Here is a 17,275-nt window from a genome sequence, read left to right on the forward strand (position 1 = left end):
AGTTAACAGAAACTAACGAGGCAAACGTGGCAACGTTGCGTTAATTTATTTTTATATACAAACAATTTCTGTCATTAATTGAGGTTAACAGTTTAAATTAAAGCTTCCCTATCAATTAACATTTTCCAGTAATAAATCATGACAGAAAAGTTCATCTATTCGATATTTTCTCCATCTTGTTATACTAAAAAACAAACCAGGTGCGCGGTCATCAACCTGCATTGATCGGTGATAAAGACCTGAAGAAGACTTCCGTGGTGTGGTCTGTTACCCTTAAAAGGTACTCAATATACATAACTATGGAACTTTATATAACAAATAGGATTATATATGAGGTAATTGATGATTAGAGAACAGAAAATGATGTTGAATAAGGTAATAAAAGGTTAAATTATTTCTTTTATTATATACGTATGTATATTGTTATAAAAGTTAGAAATACCCCGTATTACATATAACAAGACGATTTTTTAATCTAGTAAGTACTAATACATAAAAATATATGTATATAACAAGAAACCAGTGATGCATAAGAAGGAAGAGAACTTTGATCAGAAAAAATTAGATTTGGAAGTATGGCTGCAGAAGATGGAATCGAGATTAGCTGGCATGGCTCCGGTAGGGCATACTGCAGACGTGCTGGAGGTGCAGCTGAGAGAACAGAAGAGTTTACATGCCGAATTACACCAGTTCAAGTCACAAATCGAGTCTTTCCAGCAACTAACGCAGAAACTAATCACTGCCCATCAACATGAAGATACCAGTAGATATAAGAAGGTACATGGAATGAATATATGGTGTGTAAAAGTGCGATTTAATGATGTTTTTGAATAACAGGCGGCCGAATACATCAACCAACACTACCTCCGCTTAGACGCTTGCATTGTCAACCGTGGTAAACTGCTCCATTCCGCCCTGAGCTCCCTCCAAAATCTAGACAGATCTCTAGATAAATTCTTAGCGTGGCTCAGCGAGGCGGAAAGCGTAGTGGAGACTTTGGAAGGGGATAATGAATCGAGGCGAGCGGCTCATCAACTTAAAGAACTCCAATCGGATATCGATAGACAAGCACCAACACATCACGCGCTTAGAAATTCCAGTTTGGCGCTATTAGGGTCGTTAGCTGCCGAAGATGCTCTGATGCTGCAGCTGAGAGGTGACGAGATGGAGAGGCGATGGCAGGTACGATCGTTTAATGAGAAATTAGTCAGTTATGCTTTATGAGTTTATTTATAGGCTCTTCGTACGAGAACTTCCGATTTACGTAATCGCTTGGAACACAACGCTGATTATTGGAACGCGTTGCTTCTATCTTTGCGGGAACTTACCGAGTGGGTTATCAGGAAAGATACGGAACTCGGTTTGGCGGCTAGACAAGACGATCATAGAGCTTTCAGGTGATCGATATATTTTTTTAAATACCGTGTTTAATTTTTTTTTTATTTAGGCAACAATTAGAAGATAAACGACCTCTGGTAGAAAGCAGTTTACGCAGCGCTAGACAGTTCGTAGCGGGGGATCCTTCAGGAGAACTGGCTAGGAATTTGAGGAGGGAATTAGTGAAATTGTCCGATAAATGGAACGGTTTAATCGATAAAAGCGATCAATTGGCTAAAAGATTCGAACAAAACTCAATTGTAAGTAAAATCGTTACTGTCGATATAATTTTTATATTGTTTTCCAATCGCAGAAACTCAAACAGTTGACGATGAATTTGGAGGAATCTTGTTCGGCGGTTTCTCGTTTGGAAAGGGCTACATTGAGTTGGAGCGGTCCTCGTAGCGCTGCGGAGGCTCGGGAGCTTTTGTCCGGTCTCCGTACGTTGGAACAGCAAGTTCCTTCGTTGCAAAGGACTTTGGAGGAAGCTAGGATTCAAGCTGCTAGTATTGGTATGTACATTTCATTATTATTAATATTATTCGGTTTCCGAAGGTTTTAAATGGAAAATTGAAAATATTCGTAGTTCCAATAGGCGATTAACATTTTTTTTGTACATTAAAAATGAAATTTAACCTTTTGATTTTGTGGTAATAATCATAATATATTTAGCGGAGGCTTAAAAATAGATCTAGTACCATTATTTCACCCACTTTTCATTGGAATTGCATTAATTTATATTATCATGCTTTTTACGAAATTTTTTATTTACGAGGGTGCTTCGGAAATATGTATTTTTTAGCTTATTTTACAAAACTTATTTAATGCTTTGGATGACGTTTTTAGGTTAGAAATTGTTTCATAGTATTGATATTTGTCATAAATAATTCCTTGATTAATTTAACAGACATATTATTATTCACCTAGAGCCATTTTTAGATTAAAATTTGTTTTATAGTACAGTTATTTGTCTATAAAAACTTCGTAGTATACGAGGGTGTTTTGGAAATATGTATTTTGTAGGTTATTCTATAAAATACATTTAATACTTTGATTGAGGTTAAGTAGTGCCGTTTTTAGCTTAGAATTTGTTTCCTAGTACCGTCATTTCACCTTAAATAATCCATTAATTACGAGGGTACTTTGGAAATATGTATTTTATAGGTAATACTGCTTCATATGAATCAAAAGACATTTTATTATTTACATAGTGTCATTTTGAGGCTAGAATTTGATTCCTAGTACTGTCATTTGTCCATAAAAACGTCATTGTGTTTACGAGGGAGCTTTGGAAATATCTATATTATAGGTTATTATTTAAAAGACATTTAATTTCTTAAATAAAGTTGATTAGTGCCGTTTTTAGGTTAGAATTTGTTTCCTAGTACCGTCAATTACCTTTAAATAATTCATTGTTTACGAGGGTACTTTAGAAAGATGTAGTTTATAGGTTATTCTACAAAAGACATTCATTACTTTAAATGGGATTAAGTAGTGCCGTTTTTTGTTTATAAATTGTTTCCTTGTACACTCATTTCACTTTAAAATCTTCATTGTCTACGAGGGTGCTTCGAAAATATGTATATTCTAGGTTATTCTGCATCGGATGAATCAATAGACATTTTATTATTCGCGTAGTGTCATTTTTAGGTTAGAATTTGTTTCCTGGTACTGTCATTTGTCTTTAAAAATGTCATAAATTCATTGCGTACGAGGGTGTTTTGTAAATATGTGTTTTAAATACGAGTGGAGTACGAAAAATGACTAATTTGTGTTTTCGTCCTAAAAAAAAATGGTGCAATTGCGAATTAGGATATTTTTGATGGCGTTTCAGGTAACACCTTACCGAATAATTTAGCCGCGCAATTGGAGGATTGCACTGCAAGGTGTAGAGCTCTACAAGCGGCCATTAGAGAAAGAAGAGACCAACTTACCGGCAGTACTCAAGGTAGAGTTCGATCCAATTGGAATATTTTCGATTTTCATTAAGTTCATTGACCTCTTTAACGGATTTTTATTATTTACGAATTGTTGTTATCTAAATTGAAGCGACGGGTCGGTCGATGACATCGACGACGATGTTTTCGAATTCTTCTGTATAATGATAACGAAGGCGGTACGCGGCCGGATACGAATTAGAAATTTATTCGTCCGATTTCTATTCCGAACGTGAAGTTTGACCTCGAAGAATAAGCGTGGGTGTCCGAAAAAAAAAATGTATTCGCCTAAGAGATAACCAGCTATAAGTAATCGAAGCGCCGTTGCCGGATCGTTTTTTTTTAATCGCTTGAACTTATTCAGAATTTTTTTTTAATTGATGTTTGATGTCCGATACGGGGGGTGATGTGAAAATATGTCGAAAACGTGTTTTGTTCGAAATATTTTTTTATGGTTGTTTTGAATTGTCGAATGCGAGGTTGCCGCTTCGACAGTTTTTTCTTGTAATTTGGGGTCAAAATTCTTATTAATCGAAAAAAGGTGGCCGCGGCGTTGCCGTTTGTTAATTTTTTTCGTGATTTAGTTGAAAAAATAATGAGAAATTCACGATTACGAAAAAAATGTATGCGAGGTTGCCATTTAACAATTTTTTCTCATTATTTAGCAAAGAAGAATAAAGATTTGTCCAATTTGAATATGTGAGGTTGTCATTCAACATTTTTTTGTTATTATTTAGAAAAAAAACTAATGAAAATGGCATTTGACGGTTTTTCGTCATTATTCAGTGAAAAGGGAACGAAAACCGCATTATTTTGATAGAAAAATCAATGCAACGTTGCCATTTTATATTTTTTTCATGTTGTTTTGGAAAAATGGGAGCTGAAAATAACCAATTTTGGGAAAAATCAATGCAAAACAGGCACTTGACGGTTTTTCGTCGTTATTCAGTGAAAAGGGAACGAAAACCGCATTATTTTGATAGAAAAATCAATGCAACGTTGCCATTTTATATTTTTTTCATGTTATTTTGGAAAAATGGGAGCTGAAAATAACCAATTTTGGGAAAAATCAATGCAAAACAGGCACTTGACGGTTTTTCGTCGTTATTCAGTGAAAAGGGAACGAAAACCGCATTATTTTGATAGAAAAATCAATGCAACGTTGCCATTTTATATTTTTTTCATGTTATTTTGGAAAAATGGGAGCTGAAAATAACCAATTTTGGGAAAAATCAATGCAAAACAGGCACTTGACGGTTTTTCGTCGTTATTCAGTGAAAAGGGAACGAAAACCGCATTATTTTGATAGAAAAATCAATGCAACGTTGCCATTTTATATTTTTTTCATGTTATTTTGGAAAAATGGGAGCTGAAAATAACCAATTCTGGGAAAAATCAATGCAAAACAGGCATTTGACGGTTTTTCGTCGTTATTCAGTGAAAAGGGAACGAAAACTGCACCATTTTTAAAGAAAAATCGATGCAACGTTGCCATTTAACGTTTTTTTATTATTATTTTGAAAAAAAGAGCAAAAACCGCCCCATTCTGGAAAAAATCTTTGTAAGAGAAGCATTTAACGATTTTGTGACTAAAAAAAATCAATGCGCTGTTGCCGTTTAACACTTTTTCTAATAACTGAGGATAAAACCAATAAAATCTGGCCATCGTGAAAAAGTTAATTCAAATTTCCACAAATTCCACTCATCTTATCAATGAATAAACGCGAGGTTTTTATTTTTTACAGTTATTCACGAAAAAAAAAAAATTATAAAAATCTCTACGTAATCATATTATTCAAGTCGAATAACAAAAATTCATTAATCAAACTATTTTTGTTACGAAAATTCTCAAAATAACTAATAAAACAAAAACAAAACCTCATTTTCCGTTAATATTAAATCAATCAGATAAATGTGGCAACGTGTGTCGATACGTCGTCGCCATAGCTACGTATTCAAAAATAAATACGGCATAATATCCAACGAATGGCACGTGTTGCAGTCTATTTGTTTTTCATAATTTGATATTCTAATGAAAAAGAAGAAGAACGAAGACTCGACGATGCGAAGACATTCGAGATTTTTTTCGTTTCAACTATTTTCGTTAGAATTCGTTTGACCCGGTTTCGAATGTGACACCGATAATTTCATTCGAGTTGCGCTTTAGTCTTTCGGCGGATTTATTTGGTGGATGAGATGAAATATCTGTGTAAATAAATTTGATTGTTCGTTTAAAACGATAAAATTGCGATGAATGGAAAATCAGGTAATCGATTTATTTTCCTTATTCAATTATTAAAAAAATTAATCGAAATGTCGAATTCTATTCCATATGAAATGTCAACATCTCGCGAGTTGGAATAACAAAGCGGGGTTGTCGAGTTGTGTTTTTTTTACAATCGTTTAAGGAAAACTGTGACGATAAATTGATCGATGAAAATATCTGCGATGTACAAGGTTTATGTAAAAATATGTTGGTAATAATTTTAAGTTTACGTTATAGTTTAAGTTATCAAAGCGAGGTTGCCGGCTTTTTTTTTAAAAAAGCATTAAATTTTTTACGTTTTTTATAGTTTTAAGTAATGAAAGCGTAGTTGCCGGTTCCTCTTTTTTTATTATCGTCTAGGGAAAAGTTACCAAAAATCATGATTTTAATCGTATTTTGACAAAAGTAGTTCGCTGTTGCCAGATCGTTGTTTTTACAATTATTTGAGAGATTTTTTTGGTTTTTTATCTGCAAGTATAATTTTTTTTGTTTTCTTCAGTTTTAAGCTATCAACGCGAGGTTGCCGGTTCGTATTTTTTATTGATACGTTGGGGAAAACAAAAATTTCTACATTATGCAAAAAGATTTTATTCGGTTACGTGCTAGAGCAATGCTCTGTTGTCAGATAGTTTTTATACACAATTTTTCAAGGAAAACTGCATAAAAGTGCTGATAATATACGAGGTTTACATAAAAATATGTCGGAAGATGCAGTTTTCGAAAGATTTTTGTAGAATTGCAGGTTTTAAAAATGGAAGCGACGTTGCCGGTTCACATTTTTGTATTAGACTTTAAGGAAAAACAAAAAAAATTCGGTTATAAACAACGCGATGTTGTCAGATCGTTTTAATCGAAAGATTATTCTGGATTTTTCCAATTTCTACAAGTGTTACATTTTGTTGTTACGTTTATAAGTTTTAAAAATGAAAGCGACGTTGCCGGTTCACATTCTTTAATTAGTATTTATGAAAAAAATGAAAAAATTTTGTTTATTCTTTGAACATAATTTTATTCATCGATGTACAAAAACAACGCGCTGTTGTCAGATTGTTTTTTTCATACGATTATTTAGGAAAAACTGCAAATTAATGTTTTTCGACGAAAATATCAATAGTATACGAGGTTTATGTAAAAATATGTCGAAAAATGCCATTCCCCGAATAATTTTCTTTATTTTTCGAATTTTGGAATTTGTTACGTCGTTTGTAGGTTCAGGAAATTAGAGCGATGTTGCCGGTTTTCACTTTTTTTATTAGAATTTCGGGAAAAATAGATCGAAAACTCACAATATTGTTCAAAAACTGTTTTTCGATGAAAATATCAATAGTATACGAGGTTTATGTAAAAATATGTCGAAAAATGCCATTCCCCGAATAATTTTCTTTATTTTTCGAATTTTGGAATTTGTTACGTCGTTTGTAGGTTCAGGAAATTAGAGCGATGTTGCCGGTTTTCACTTTTTTTATTAGAATTTCGGGAAAAATAGATCGAAAACTCACAATATTGTCCAAAAAGTGTTTTTCGATGAAAATATCAATGGTATACGAGGTTTATGTGAAAATATGTCGAAAAATTGTTTATTTAAAATATGTTTCGTTTAAAAATCAACAATTATAGATATTTTGACGAGTTGTTTGTTTTTAGCGAAGTTGGCGGTCGATTTTTCATCCCAATTATTTCATAAAAATACAAAAAAAAAATCTCGTAATTATTTTTACCAGTTATCCACGGTGAAATTTCCAAAAAAAAATCAATTTCGCCCGATAATTTTCAAAGATTCAAAGTCGTTTCTAGACGAATAACCATTTAGACCTGAAATCTCGTAATAAAAAGTCCGAAATTAAATTTCATCGAATCTAATCGTCTCAGGCGAAATATCCCCGGGCCCTTCGAGCGTCCAACCGCCGTGGGAACGCGCCACCACCCCAAACAAAGTCCCATATTACATAAACCACAGCACGGAAACCACCCATTGGGACCATCCGCACATGCTCGATTTAGCCGTTGGCCTTTTGCAATTGAACGAAGTCAGATTCAGCGCTTATCGTACGGCATCGAAATTGCGCGCCATACAAAAAAAATTGCGTCTCGATCTCGTCACGATAAGCGCGGCATCCGAAGCGTTCGACCTGCACGGCCTGCGAGCGCAGAACGACAAAATTCTAGACGTCGCCGACATGGTTTTGGTGCTGAGGGCGATATTCGGCAACGTCGCGCCGGACGACGGCGTCCCCCAAATCGACGCGCCCCTGTCGGTGGACCTCGCCTTGAACTGGCTGTTGAACGTGTACGACAGCCAACGCACCGGCCAGATAAGGGTGCTGAGCTTCAAAGTGGGGCTCACTCTCTTGTCCAAAGGCCACCTGGAGGACAAATACCGATATTTGTTCCGACTGATAGCGGATCCGCAGCAGAAGGCCGACCAAAGGAAATTGGGACTGTTGCTGCACGATATCCTGCAGGTGCCGCGCCAGCTCGGCGAGGTCGCGGCCTTCGGCGGCTCCAACATCGAGCCGAGCGTCAGGAGTTGCTTGGGCGACAGGGAGGAGCTGGAGGCGGCGCATTTTTTGGCCTGGTTGAAACAAGAACCGCAGGTATTGGCGTCGCGTCGATGTACGGTTCACCCGAAACGCGCAAAGTTTTTTTTTTTTGTTTTTTGTTGTAGTCTCTGGTATGGTTGCCGGTGCTGCACCGATTGGCGGCGGCGGAGAACGCCAAACACCAAGCGAAATGCAATTGTTGCAAACAATATCCGATAGTCGGACTCAGGTATCGGTGTTTGAAGTGTTTCAACTTCGATATGTGTCAGGGGTGTTTCTTTTCCGGTCGGCTGACTAAAGGGCACAAATTGAATCATCCGATGCACGAGTATTGCGCGGCCACAACGTCCGTCGAAGACGTCAGAGATTTTACGAAGGCTTTGAAGAACAAATTTAAGAGCAAAAGGTATTTTGCTAAGCATCCGAGAGTGGGGTATCTGCCGGTTAGATCGGTTTTGGAGGGTGACGAATTGGAGAGTCCCGTCGCTTCGCCGCAACACAACGATATGCATTCCAGGTAAAAAATTTTGTTTTTTTATTGGTTTTTTCGGATTTATAGGAAATTTGGCGATCGCGCGTTTAATTCGGATCGTAAAATCTAATAATTATCGATTTATTATGAGTATTTAATACACGGGAACTGAAATAATCAACTTTGTAAATCGTTTTGACGCTTAAAATTGCGTCGAAAGTAAAAATTTTTTGGTTTTTCCGTATTTAAAGGAAATTTGGCGATCGCGCGTTTAATTGGGATCGTAAAATCAAACGATTATCGATTAATTTTGAGCATTTAATACACGGGAACTGAAATAATCAACTTTGTAAATCGTTTTGACGCTTAAAATTGCGTCGAAAGTAAAAATTTTTTGGTTTTTTCAGATTTATAGGAAATTTGGCGATCGCGCGTTTAATTCGGATCGTAAAATCTAATAATTATCGATTTATTATGAGTATTTAATACACGGGAACTGAAATAATCAACTTTGTAAATCGTTTTGACGCTTAAAATTGCGTCGAAAGTAAAAATTTTTTGGTTTTTCCGTATTTAAAGGAAATTTGGCGATCGCGCGTTTAATTGGGATCGTAAAATCAAACGATTATCGATTAATTTTGAGCATTTAATACACGGGAACTGAAATAATCAACTTTGTAAATCGTTTTGACGCTTAAAATTGCGTCGAAAGTAAAAATTTTTTGGTTTTTTCAGATTTATAGGAAATTTGGCGATCGCGAGTTTAATTCGGATCGTAAAATCTAATAATTATCGATTTATTATGAGTATTTAATACACGGGAACTGAAATAATCAACTTTGTAAATCGTTTTGACGCTTAAAATTGCGTCGAAAGTAAAATTTTTTTGGTTTTTTCGGATTTATAGGAAATTTAGCAATCGCGCGTTTAATTGGGATCGTAAAATCAAACGATTATCGATTAATTATGAATATTTAATACACGGGAACTGAAATAATCAACGTTTTTAATCGTTTTAACGCTTAAAATTGCGTCGAAAGTAAAAATTTTTTGGTTTTTTTTCTTATTCTACTCAAATTCTACAACCAACCATGAAATTAGAGAGTAATGTCTTTTTTGACATTGATATTTTCTTAATACACCCTGTATAATATGTGGCATATGTTTCGATTAATCGCAACACCAAATAATGACTTTTATTGACATTGATCATATTTTCGATACACCATGTATATGTATATGTTGATTGACCGGTTGTTGGCATTGACCTTGACCGGTCATTGACCCTGAGAATATTTATATTCTCTCTAATGACATTTTCAACCGAATTATTCTTTAGAATTCAAAATATAAATCAAAATTTTGTTACCAATCAATATTAATCTAAAAAAACATAAACATTGTGTATATTTTCGTGAACATGACAACGTTGCAATTTTAGGAATTTGCATAAATTAAAGTGGAACTTTTTACAGAGTTGCCACTTATGTACGTTGATATGTGTTAAAACCTTATTCTATTTAAGGTTTTTGTATTAATAGGAAACTTGGCAATGCCGCGTTCAACTTCAATCTTAAAAAAAAATTCCCTCACTAAACTATTTTTCTCAAGACTTTTTCTTGAAGAAAATTCAATTTTTCACTTTTATTTACATTTTTAATTAAAATTAGGTTTCATTGGTTATCGGAAATTTCCATTATTAATATTCAAGCCTATAGTAATAAACGCGCTGTTGCCAAATCGTTTTGACATTTATCCAAGAAAAAACCTAAAAAATTCGCTGTTGTCAAATCGTAATTTTTTCGACATTTATCAAAGAAAAATCCGAAAAAATTAAAAATTCCAATAAATAAGATAAAAAATGGTGTATTTGAAATATTTTTCGTTTAGTCGAAAAAATTGCCTCAAAAGTTACCTTCGGAATAAATTTATATAAAAAATTTAAAGCGACGTTGCCGCTTTGACACGTTTTTCTTGATATTTAGGTAAAAAATTTATTTGACGAGGCGTTTTTCTTTGTTCTAACCTCATTTTTCTGTGGAAAATCCATCTGATTTCCAGATTAGAAATATACGCTAGCCGTTTAGCGGAAGTGGAGCTCCGAGCCGCGTCGCCGGAAGACGAACACCGCCTAATAGCCGACTACTGTCACTCGCTAGATGGCGGTCCGGCCAGTCCCGGTCAATTGATGCTCGTTATAGACGAAGAACAACGAGCCGAACTCCAAGAAATGATCCGAGAATTGGAAGTGGAAAATCAAGCGCTTCTCCAAGAATACGATCAACTGCAACGCGGCAGCAACCCCGTACCGCAACCGCAACCCCAACACGACGTTTTAGCCGAGGCGAGGCTGCTCAGGTAACGTAGACGAAGGTGCGCGCCGCGAGGATACGTTCTAGGATATTGTAAATCGATTTCAGACAGCACAAGGGACGATTGGAGGCGCGGATGCAGATACTGGAAGATCACAATAGACAATTGGAGGCGCAGTTGCAACGTTTGAGGCAACTTTTGGACGAACCGGGGCCTAATTCTACTTTGCAGACTCGTAGCGTTACGGCGTCGCAATTGAATCAAGATACTCCGGCTAGGATGAATCAACCGCCGCCGCCGACTGACCACCGTTGATAATATATGCGATTTTTAGGTTAGATCGACGATTTTTTTGACTGATTGTTGTCGCGTGTTTCGCCATTTTGAATTATTCGAGTAAAAATTATTTTTTTTTATGATAATTTGCGTTTTCAAAAATATTTTTTTATGAAAAATTTTTTTCCCGATCTATTTTCTAGTATTTACGAATGTTAAATATTTAATTTTGTATTTCTAATCATTTTTTTTTCTATAGGCAAAACGAATTTCTAATATAAATAATTCTTATATAATATATTGAATTAGTATTTCTAAAGACTAAAAAAAAATCTGGCAACAATGTGTTTCGATTATATTGTTAGTATGACTAAGCTTTCGTTAGTTCTGTTATAGTCCAGGACTAAAGCGTTTAAAAATGATAAAAAATGAAAAAAAAAAAATAATAGTAGGGTGAAACTTATTGGGAAAGGAAGAGAATATAGCAAAAATGGAAGGGAAAATGATTTACGGGTGATCTTTGGTTGAATAGTGGAAGGGGGAGTGTTTTTTAACGGTGAAAAAACGGTTTATCTCGTTTTGTAGTAAAACTATGAGTCTGTTGAAAAAAAGTTTAATAGAAAAGTTGTAGGTAATGAAAAGATCTACAACTTTTGTATTTACACTTTTTTCATATAACCTCAAAATTTCAGTGAAAACTTCAAATAACCACATTTTTTTTGGAAAAATTATTCTTTTCCACGAAATTTTGTGAAAACTCACCTTTCTACGTAATTAATACTCCGTAATTTTTTTATTTCAAATGTTAAATATACAATTTTGTATTTCTAATCATTTTTTTTTCTATAAGCAAAACGAATTTCTAATATAAATAATTCTTATATAATATATTTCCAACGACTAAAAAAAAATCTGGCAACAATGTGTTTCGATTATATTGTTGTGAGTATGACTAAGCTTTCGTTAGTTAGGTTATAGTCCAGGACTAAAGCGTTTAAAAATGGTAAAACATGAAAAAAAACTAATAGAAAGGTGAAACTTATTGGGAAAGGAAGAGAATGTAGCAAAAATGGAAGAGAAAATAATTTACGGGTTGGATAGTGGAAGGGAGAGGGTTTTTACGGGTGAAAAAACGGTTTATCTCGTTTTGTGGTAAAACTAGGAGTCTGATGAAAAAAAGTTTAATAGAAAAGTTGTAGGTAATGAAAATATCTATAACTTTTGTATTTACACTTTTTTCATATAACCTCAAAATTTCAGTGAAAACTTCAAATAACTACATTTTTTTTGAAAAATTATTCTTTTCCACGAAATTTTGTGAAAACTCACCTTTCTACGTAATTAATACTCCTTAATTTTTTTAATTCAAATGTTGAATATTTAATTTTGTATCTCTAATCATTTTTTTCCAGAAGCAAAACGAATTTCTAATATAAATAATTCTTATATAATATGTTGAATTAGTATGATTTCTAACGACTAAAAAAAATCTGGCAACAATGTGTTTCCATTATATTGTTGTGAGTATGTCTAAGCTTTCGTTAGTTAGGTTATAGTCCAGGACTAAAGCGTTTAAAAATGGAAAAAAATGAAAAAAAAACTAATAGTAGGGTGAAACTTATTGGGAAAGGAAGAGAATATAGCAAAAATGGAAGGGAAAATAATTTACGGGTGATCTGTGGTTGAATAGTGGAAGGGGGAGGATTTTTAAGGGTGAAAAAACGGTTTATCTCGTTTTGTGGTAAAACTATGAGTCTGTTGAAAAAAAGTTTAATAGAAAAGTTGTAGGTAATGAAAAGATCTACAACTTTTGTATTTACACTTTTTTCATATAACCTCAAAATTTCAGTGAAAACTTCAAATAACTACATTTTTTTTGAAAAATTATTCTTTTCCACGAAATTTTGTGAAAACTCACCTTTCTACGTAATTAATACTCCTTAATTTTTTTAATTCAAATGTTGAATATTTAATTTTGTATTTCTAATCATTTTTTTCCAGAAGCAAAACGAATTTCTAATATAAATAATTCTTATATAATATGTTGAATTAGTATGATTTCTAACGACTAAAAAAAATCTGGCAACAATGTGTTTCCATTATATTGTTGTGAGTATGACTAAGCTTTCGTTAGTTCTGTTATAGTCCAGGACTAAAGCGTTTAAAAATGGTAAAAAATGAAAAAAAAACTAATAGTAGGGTGAAACTTATTGGGAAAGGAAGAGAATATAGCAAAAATGGAAGGGAAAATAATTTACGGGTGATCTGTGGTTGAATAGTGGAAGGGGGAGGATTTTTAAGGGTGAAAAAACGGTTTATCTCGTTTTGTGGTAAAACTATGAGTCTGTTGAAAAAAAGTTTAATAGAAAAGTTGTAGGTAATGAAAAGATCTACAACTTTTGTATTTACACTTTTTTCATATAACCTCAAAATTTCAGTGAAAACTTCAAAAAACCATATTTATTTTTTTACGAAATTTTGTAAAAACTCAACTTTTTATGTCCCAAATACACATACAATATGTAATATCTCATGGTTTTTCCTATACTTTAACTGTAAAAGTATATTTTCAACTATTATGTCCAAAAATCCAGATATTTGAAAAAAAAATTATTATCTACAACATTTTTCTCAAGACTTGAAAATATCAATTTTTATGCCCAAAAATATAAAAGGAATTAACAAAATAAAACTTTATTAGGGTTGATTAAACAAGGAATGTTAAGCGAGTCACACACGCTACGGTTAACCGTAAAGCCGGTACTACACGACCGCGTCCAACGTACGGCGAAACATTACAAGGAAAACTGGGTGCAGTTTTACCCGTTTTAAGCATTGATTGACATGCGCACTACGATCACACGACGCAATCGCATCGTGCGGTACCGGCTTAACGTGTACGACAACCATTAGTTATTAGAAATCGACTAAATGGCGCCTCCCGTGTTAAATTAAATTGTTGTAAATAAAATTTCTCGACAATCAAGTCAAAAAGTAGATCAGTCGCTTAGTTTACATCCTTCCAACGAATCCGGAATTCCATTTAGATTTATAAGTATAACGCCAATCGTTTATTTTGCACAAAATATACAAAATTACAAGGCTGATGATCCCAAAGTATTCAACTCACTTTATTCTATCACGTCGATGCATTATTTTTTGTACAAACCTGTATATGTGATAATTTAAACGCAGAACGTACGTTCAGGATAAATTATTAAAACGAGGGTCGTACCAAAAGTGAGGCTTCCAAACTAACACCACCTACCCACCGTTCCGTAAACTTTTAGTACAACCCCCGTAAGTGAATAAGTGAATTGCATGTATAAATTATATTTTGTCAGTATTATATCGCTTTGGGGGTGAGTAAAAGAATCCTGAACATATTTTTTGCTAATAAAATAATAAATCGAAGCCGCAAGATACTATAACCGATGTCTAATTATTGTAAGGTAGAAAATTAACACTCGGACTGTCAATTTTTGGCATTAAGACGTTTTTTTGAACACACTATTTTTTTTTAGTACACTAACACTCACAGTTACACTGTATGAATGTGATTGAGGGTGTCTAGCGGTATTGGGGATACTCGCTATTCACAGCTTATCCATTAATCTCACTCCGTGTGTAAAATCCTGGAGTTCCATAATCTCAACCCCTTTAGATTGTTCCAATAGTTAGTTTTTCCCTTCTTTTCTCTCTATTATCCTGCTCTATATTCCTACGAAGGATTTCTCCTTTGCTTTGTCTGCTGTTTAACTACCCTCCACTCCAGTATGTCCCAAAGGGTGACTTTTTGTTTGTCCAAACTTTAATGGTGTTTGATTCTTCGACCTTAGACTCCTATTCCAGTTCTGTCTGGTCTTTTCTCTGATAGGTTTTCACCACCACGCTTTCCAATAATATACGGAGTAGTGGTGGATACTTCTAGTGCATATTTTCTCTCGGTCCCGGTTGTGCATTTGTAAATCAGTCTTAGTTTCTTCGAGAATCGATTCTTACGGTGTTTGACTTCCTCATAAGTTCCAGGATTGGAATGTGAAGTTGTGTTTGGTCTCTAAAAACGTTAATTTGATTATTAAAACGAGTGTCATCGGGGTAATTGTGAGTTTTGGAGTGAATATCACAAACGGTTCCGTAAACTCCAATTTAAATAAGATGCTTGTAAGATAATTGTAACGCAAGGAATCCATATCATTATACACATCATATTTGTTACGTTTAGTAGATAGTAAAACCTTAGATATTTATTTTGTTAATATTGTTGAGCGGATTATATTAGCAGGCGTATTAATAAAAATTTCCATCGGTTTGTTGTATTTTTTTCTCCCTTTCCTTCGAATTTTTATTTAAAAAAAAATACATTTAATCTTAAAATATGAAACGAAAAAATTCAAGCTGTGGTTGTTTTTTGTTGTTCTTTTTTCAAAGCTTCGGCTGCTGCTTCGGATTTCTCGTATTCCGAAATAAGTTCTTCTACTTCTTTACTATTCAGTATATTTATCATGGTTTTATCGTTTTTACGAGTTAACGTCGCCATTTCAACTAAAAAAAATGATTGATAAATAATAGTTTATCACACTGGTAATTGGCATTTGAAAAAAGATCATTCGACTATAAGAATATGCACAAGGAAACCTGGTTGTCACCTAATGGTACAGCGAAGGATCAAAATTGAACATATCCTGATGGAAATGCAACATATAATAATGGTAATAGGTGTATGAAGGTAGATAACGAAACAGAAACAAGAATTAAACGAAGTTGAGGACCATTTAAACCTGTAGGGTACGAATTTTTATAAATTACCTTTTTCAGAAGTAAGTTTAGCCATATCTAAGGTTTTCGCTAAAACTTTGATAGCTAAAGTTTTCGCATCGGCTAAAGTCACTTGACCTTCCTTATATTCCTGTTTCAAACTGGATACAGCAGCCTGAAAAACAAAAGTTTCACCACCAACTCAAAAAAGCCCCCAAACACTACTTACGGAACTATTATTCCCTATGCAAGTTGCTTTCCAACCCGAATAATTACCACTGGGATCAGATTGATACAGTTGATAACCGTAATGTTTATCCCAACCCATATACAAAATAGATACCCCAAATGGGCGTTTTCCTGCAATAGAATTAAAAATATACATCTTAATATTTTAAAATATCAAAAACTAATTACCTCCATATTGTGTATAAGCTTGTTTAACATCACAAAGCCACGATACTAATTGTTCGCAAGGAATTGATTCCCCATATTGATACAAGTATCTTTGACCGATTAAACGTAATTCGTTAGTGAGAACGTTCGCGTCTGAAGTTATTCCAGCAACACTACATACCATATCACTAAAAAAACATCGTTAAGTAGAAAGAAATAAAAAAAGGAACAACTCACTCATTGAGTTTGTAAATTTTTTCTGATATAAAAACTTCATCTAATAGTTTATTGGTGTTACGTCTTTCTGCGGCTAGTAATATCCCATCGTTTGCTAGAATACCTAAACAGGTACCGGCATGAGATATCGCTTCCATAGCATATTCAACTTGGTATAATCTTCCTGTAAGGGAAAAACTCTTATTATAACTATGAGATAGTGATATTTAATTGTTATTACCTTCAGGAGAAAATATAGTTGTTCTAGTATCATATCTACGCGCCTAAAATATCAATTAAATTAAATTTCGAAAATATTTTTAATGACACAGCAACAAATGTACAAACTAACCTCAAAATTTGTATAAAAAACTTAATAATACTTTCAATTTATATGAAATATTATCAATTACTTACCATTTTGAAAACAGGTATTCAAAATTAGCTAAAATAACAATTATTGAGTAAATTAATTTAAACGAAAACTTCAGTTTTGTAATTTTTACTTTATAAATGTAATGACATTGACATTTGACGGGAAAAACAAAGCTTGATTCAAAGTTTAAAATCTAATTTGTCGCTAGTACAGTTTTAGCCAATTGAAAATTTAAGCTAGAGATGGACAGTTCAAGATCGTATTAAATATCTGATAAATTTAGTAATAATACAGAATAAAATTATGAAATGGGTATTCCAAAAAATGATTTTTATTTAATTTCTGGAA

General features: G+C 33.7%; 2 protein-coding genes across 5 annotated transcripts; one reads left to right on the forward strand and one right to left on the reverse strand.

Annotated features, from left to right (window-relative positions):
• Window positions 1-57: 57 nt before the first annotated feature.
• On the forward strand, window positions 58-15,491 carry LOC130898280 (dystrophin). 4 transcript variants are annotated; one of them, XM_057807460.1, is made up of 11 exons: window positions 58-335; window positions 517-777; window positions 838-1,182; window positions 1,237-1,397; window positions 1,448-1,637; window positions 1,691-1,889; window positions 3,212-3,325; window positions 7,450-8,174; window positions 8,246-8,637; window positions 10,654-10,950; window positions 11,013-15,491. In XM_057807460.1, exons 1-11 carry the CDS (start codon window positions 300-302, stop codon window positions 11,218-11,220), a joined length of 2,928 nt encoding a protein of 975 aa, XP_057663443.1. In that variant the 5' UTR covers window positions 58-299; the 3' UTR covers window positions 11,221-15,491. The 4 variants fall into 4 exon arrangements, with proteins under 4 accessions (XP_057663443.1, XP_057663445.1, XP_057663444.1 ...); XM_057807462.1 differs by having other exon boundaries at window positions 70-375; window positions 480-777; XM_057807461.1 differs by having other exon boundaries at window positions 70-375.
• On the reverse strand, window positions 15,492-17,104 carry LOC130898284 (proteasome subunit alpha type-4). The gene is made up of 7 exons (XM_057807470.1): window positions 16,969-17,104; window positions 16,793-16,835; window positions 16,573-16,735; window positions 16,357-16,523; window positions 16,169-16,299; window positions 15,991-16,114; window positions 15,492-15,726 (listed from the first exon to the last, which is right to left on the reverse strand). Exons 1-7 carry the CDS (start codon window positions 16,969-16,971, stop codon window positions 15,575-15,577), a joined length of 783 nt encoding a protein of 260 aa, XP_057663453.1. The 5' UTR covers window positions 16,972-17,104; the 3' UTR covers window positions 15,492-15,574.
• Between the last annotated feature and the right edge of the window lie 171 nt (window positions 17,105-17,275).

The sequence above is a fragment of the Diorhabda carinulata genome, chromosome 9, assembly GCF_026250575.1.
Source record: "Diorhabda carinulata isolate Delta chromosome 9, icDioCari1.1, whole genome shotgun sequence".
NCBI lineage: Eukaryota > Metazoa > Arthropoda > Insecta > Coleoptera > Chrysomelidae > Diorhabda > Diorhabda carinulata.

What these genes read in the sequence shown, in the direction of transcription:
- LOC130898284 (XM_057807470.1), bottom strand. An exon ending in AACTATATTTTCTCCTGAAG is followed by an intron (nt 16,736 to 16,792) that starts GTAATAACAATT and finishes TTTCCCTTACAG; the next exon opens with GAAGATTATACCAAGTTGAA. An exon ending in TAAACTTACTTCTGAAAAAG is followed by an intron (nt 15,727 to 15,990) that starts GTAATTTATAAA and finishes CATTTTTTTTAG; the next exon opens with TTGAAATGGCGACGTTAACT.
- LOC130898280 (XM_057807460.1), top strand. Translation starts at nt 300, where the DNA reads ATGGAACTTTATATAACAAATAGGATTATATATGAG. An exon ending in GATTCGAACAAAACTCAATT is followed by an intron (nt 1,638 to 1,690) that starts GTAAGTAAAATC and finishes TTCCAATCGCAG; the next exon opens with AAACTCAAACAGTTGACGAT. An exon ending in ACTTACCGGCAGTACTCAAG is followed by an intron (nt 3,326 to 7,449) that starts GTAGAGTTCGAT and finishes TAATCGTCTCAG; the next exon opens with GCGAAATATCCCCGGGCCCT.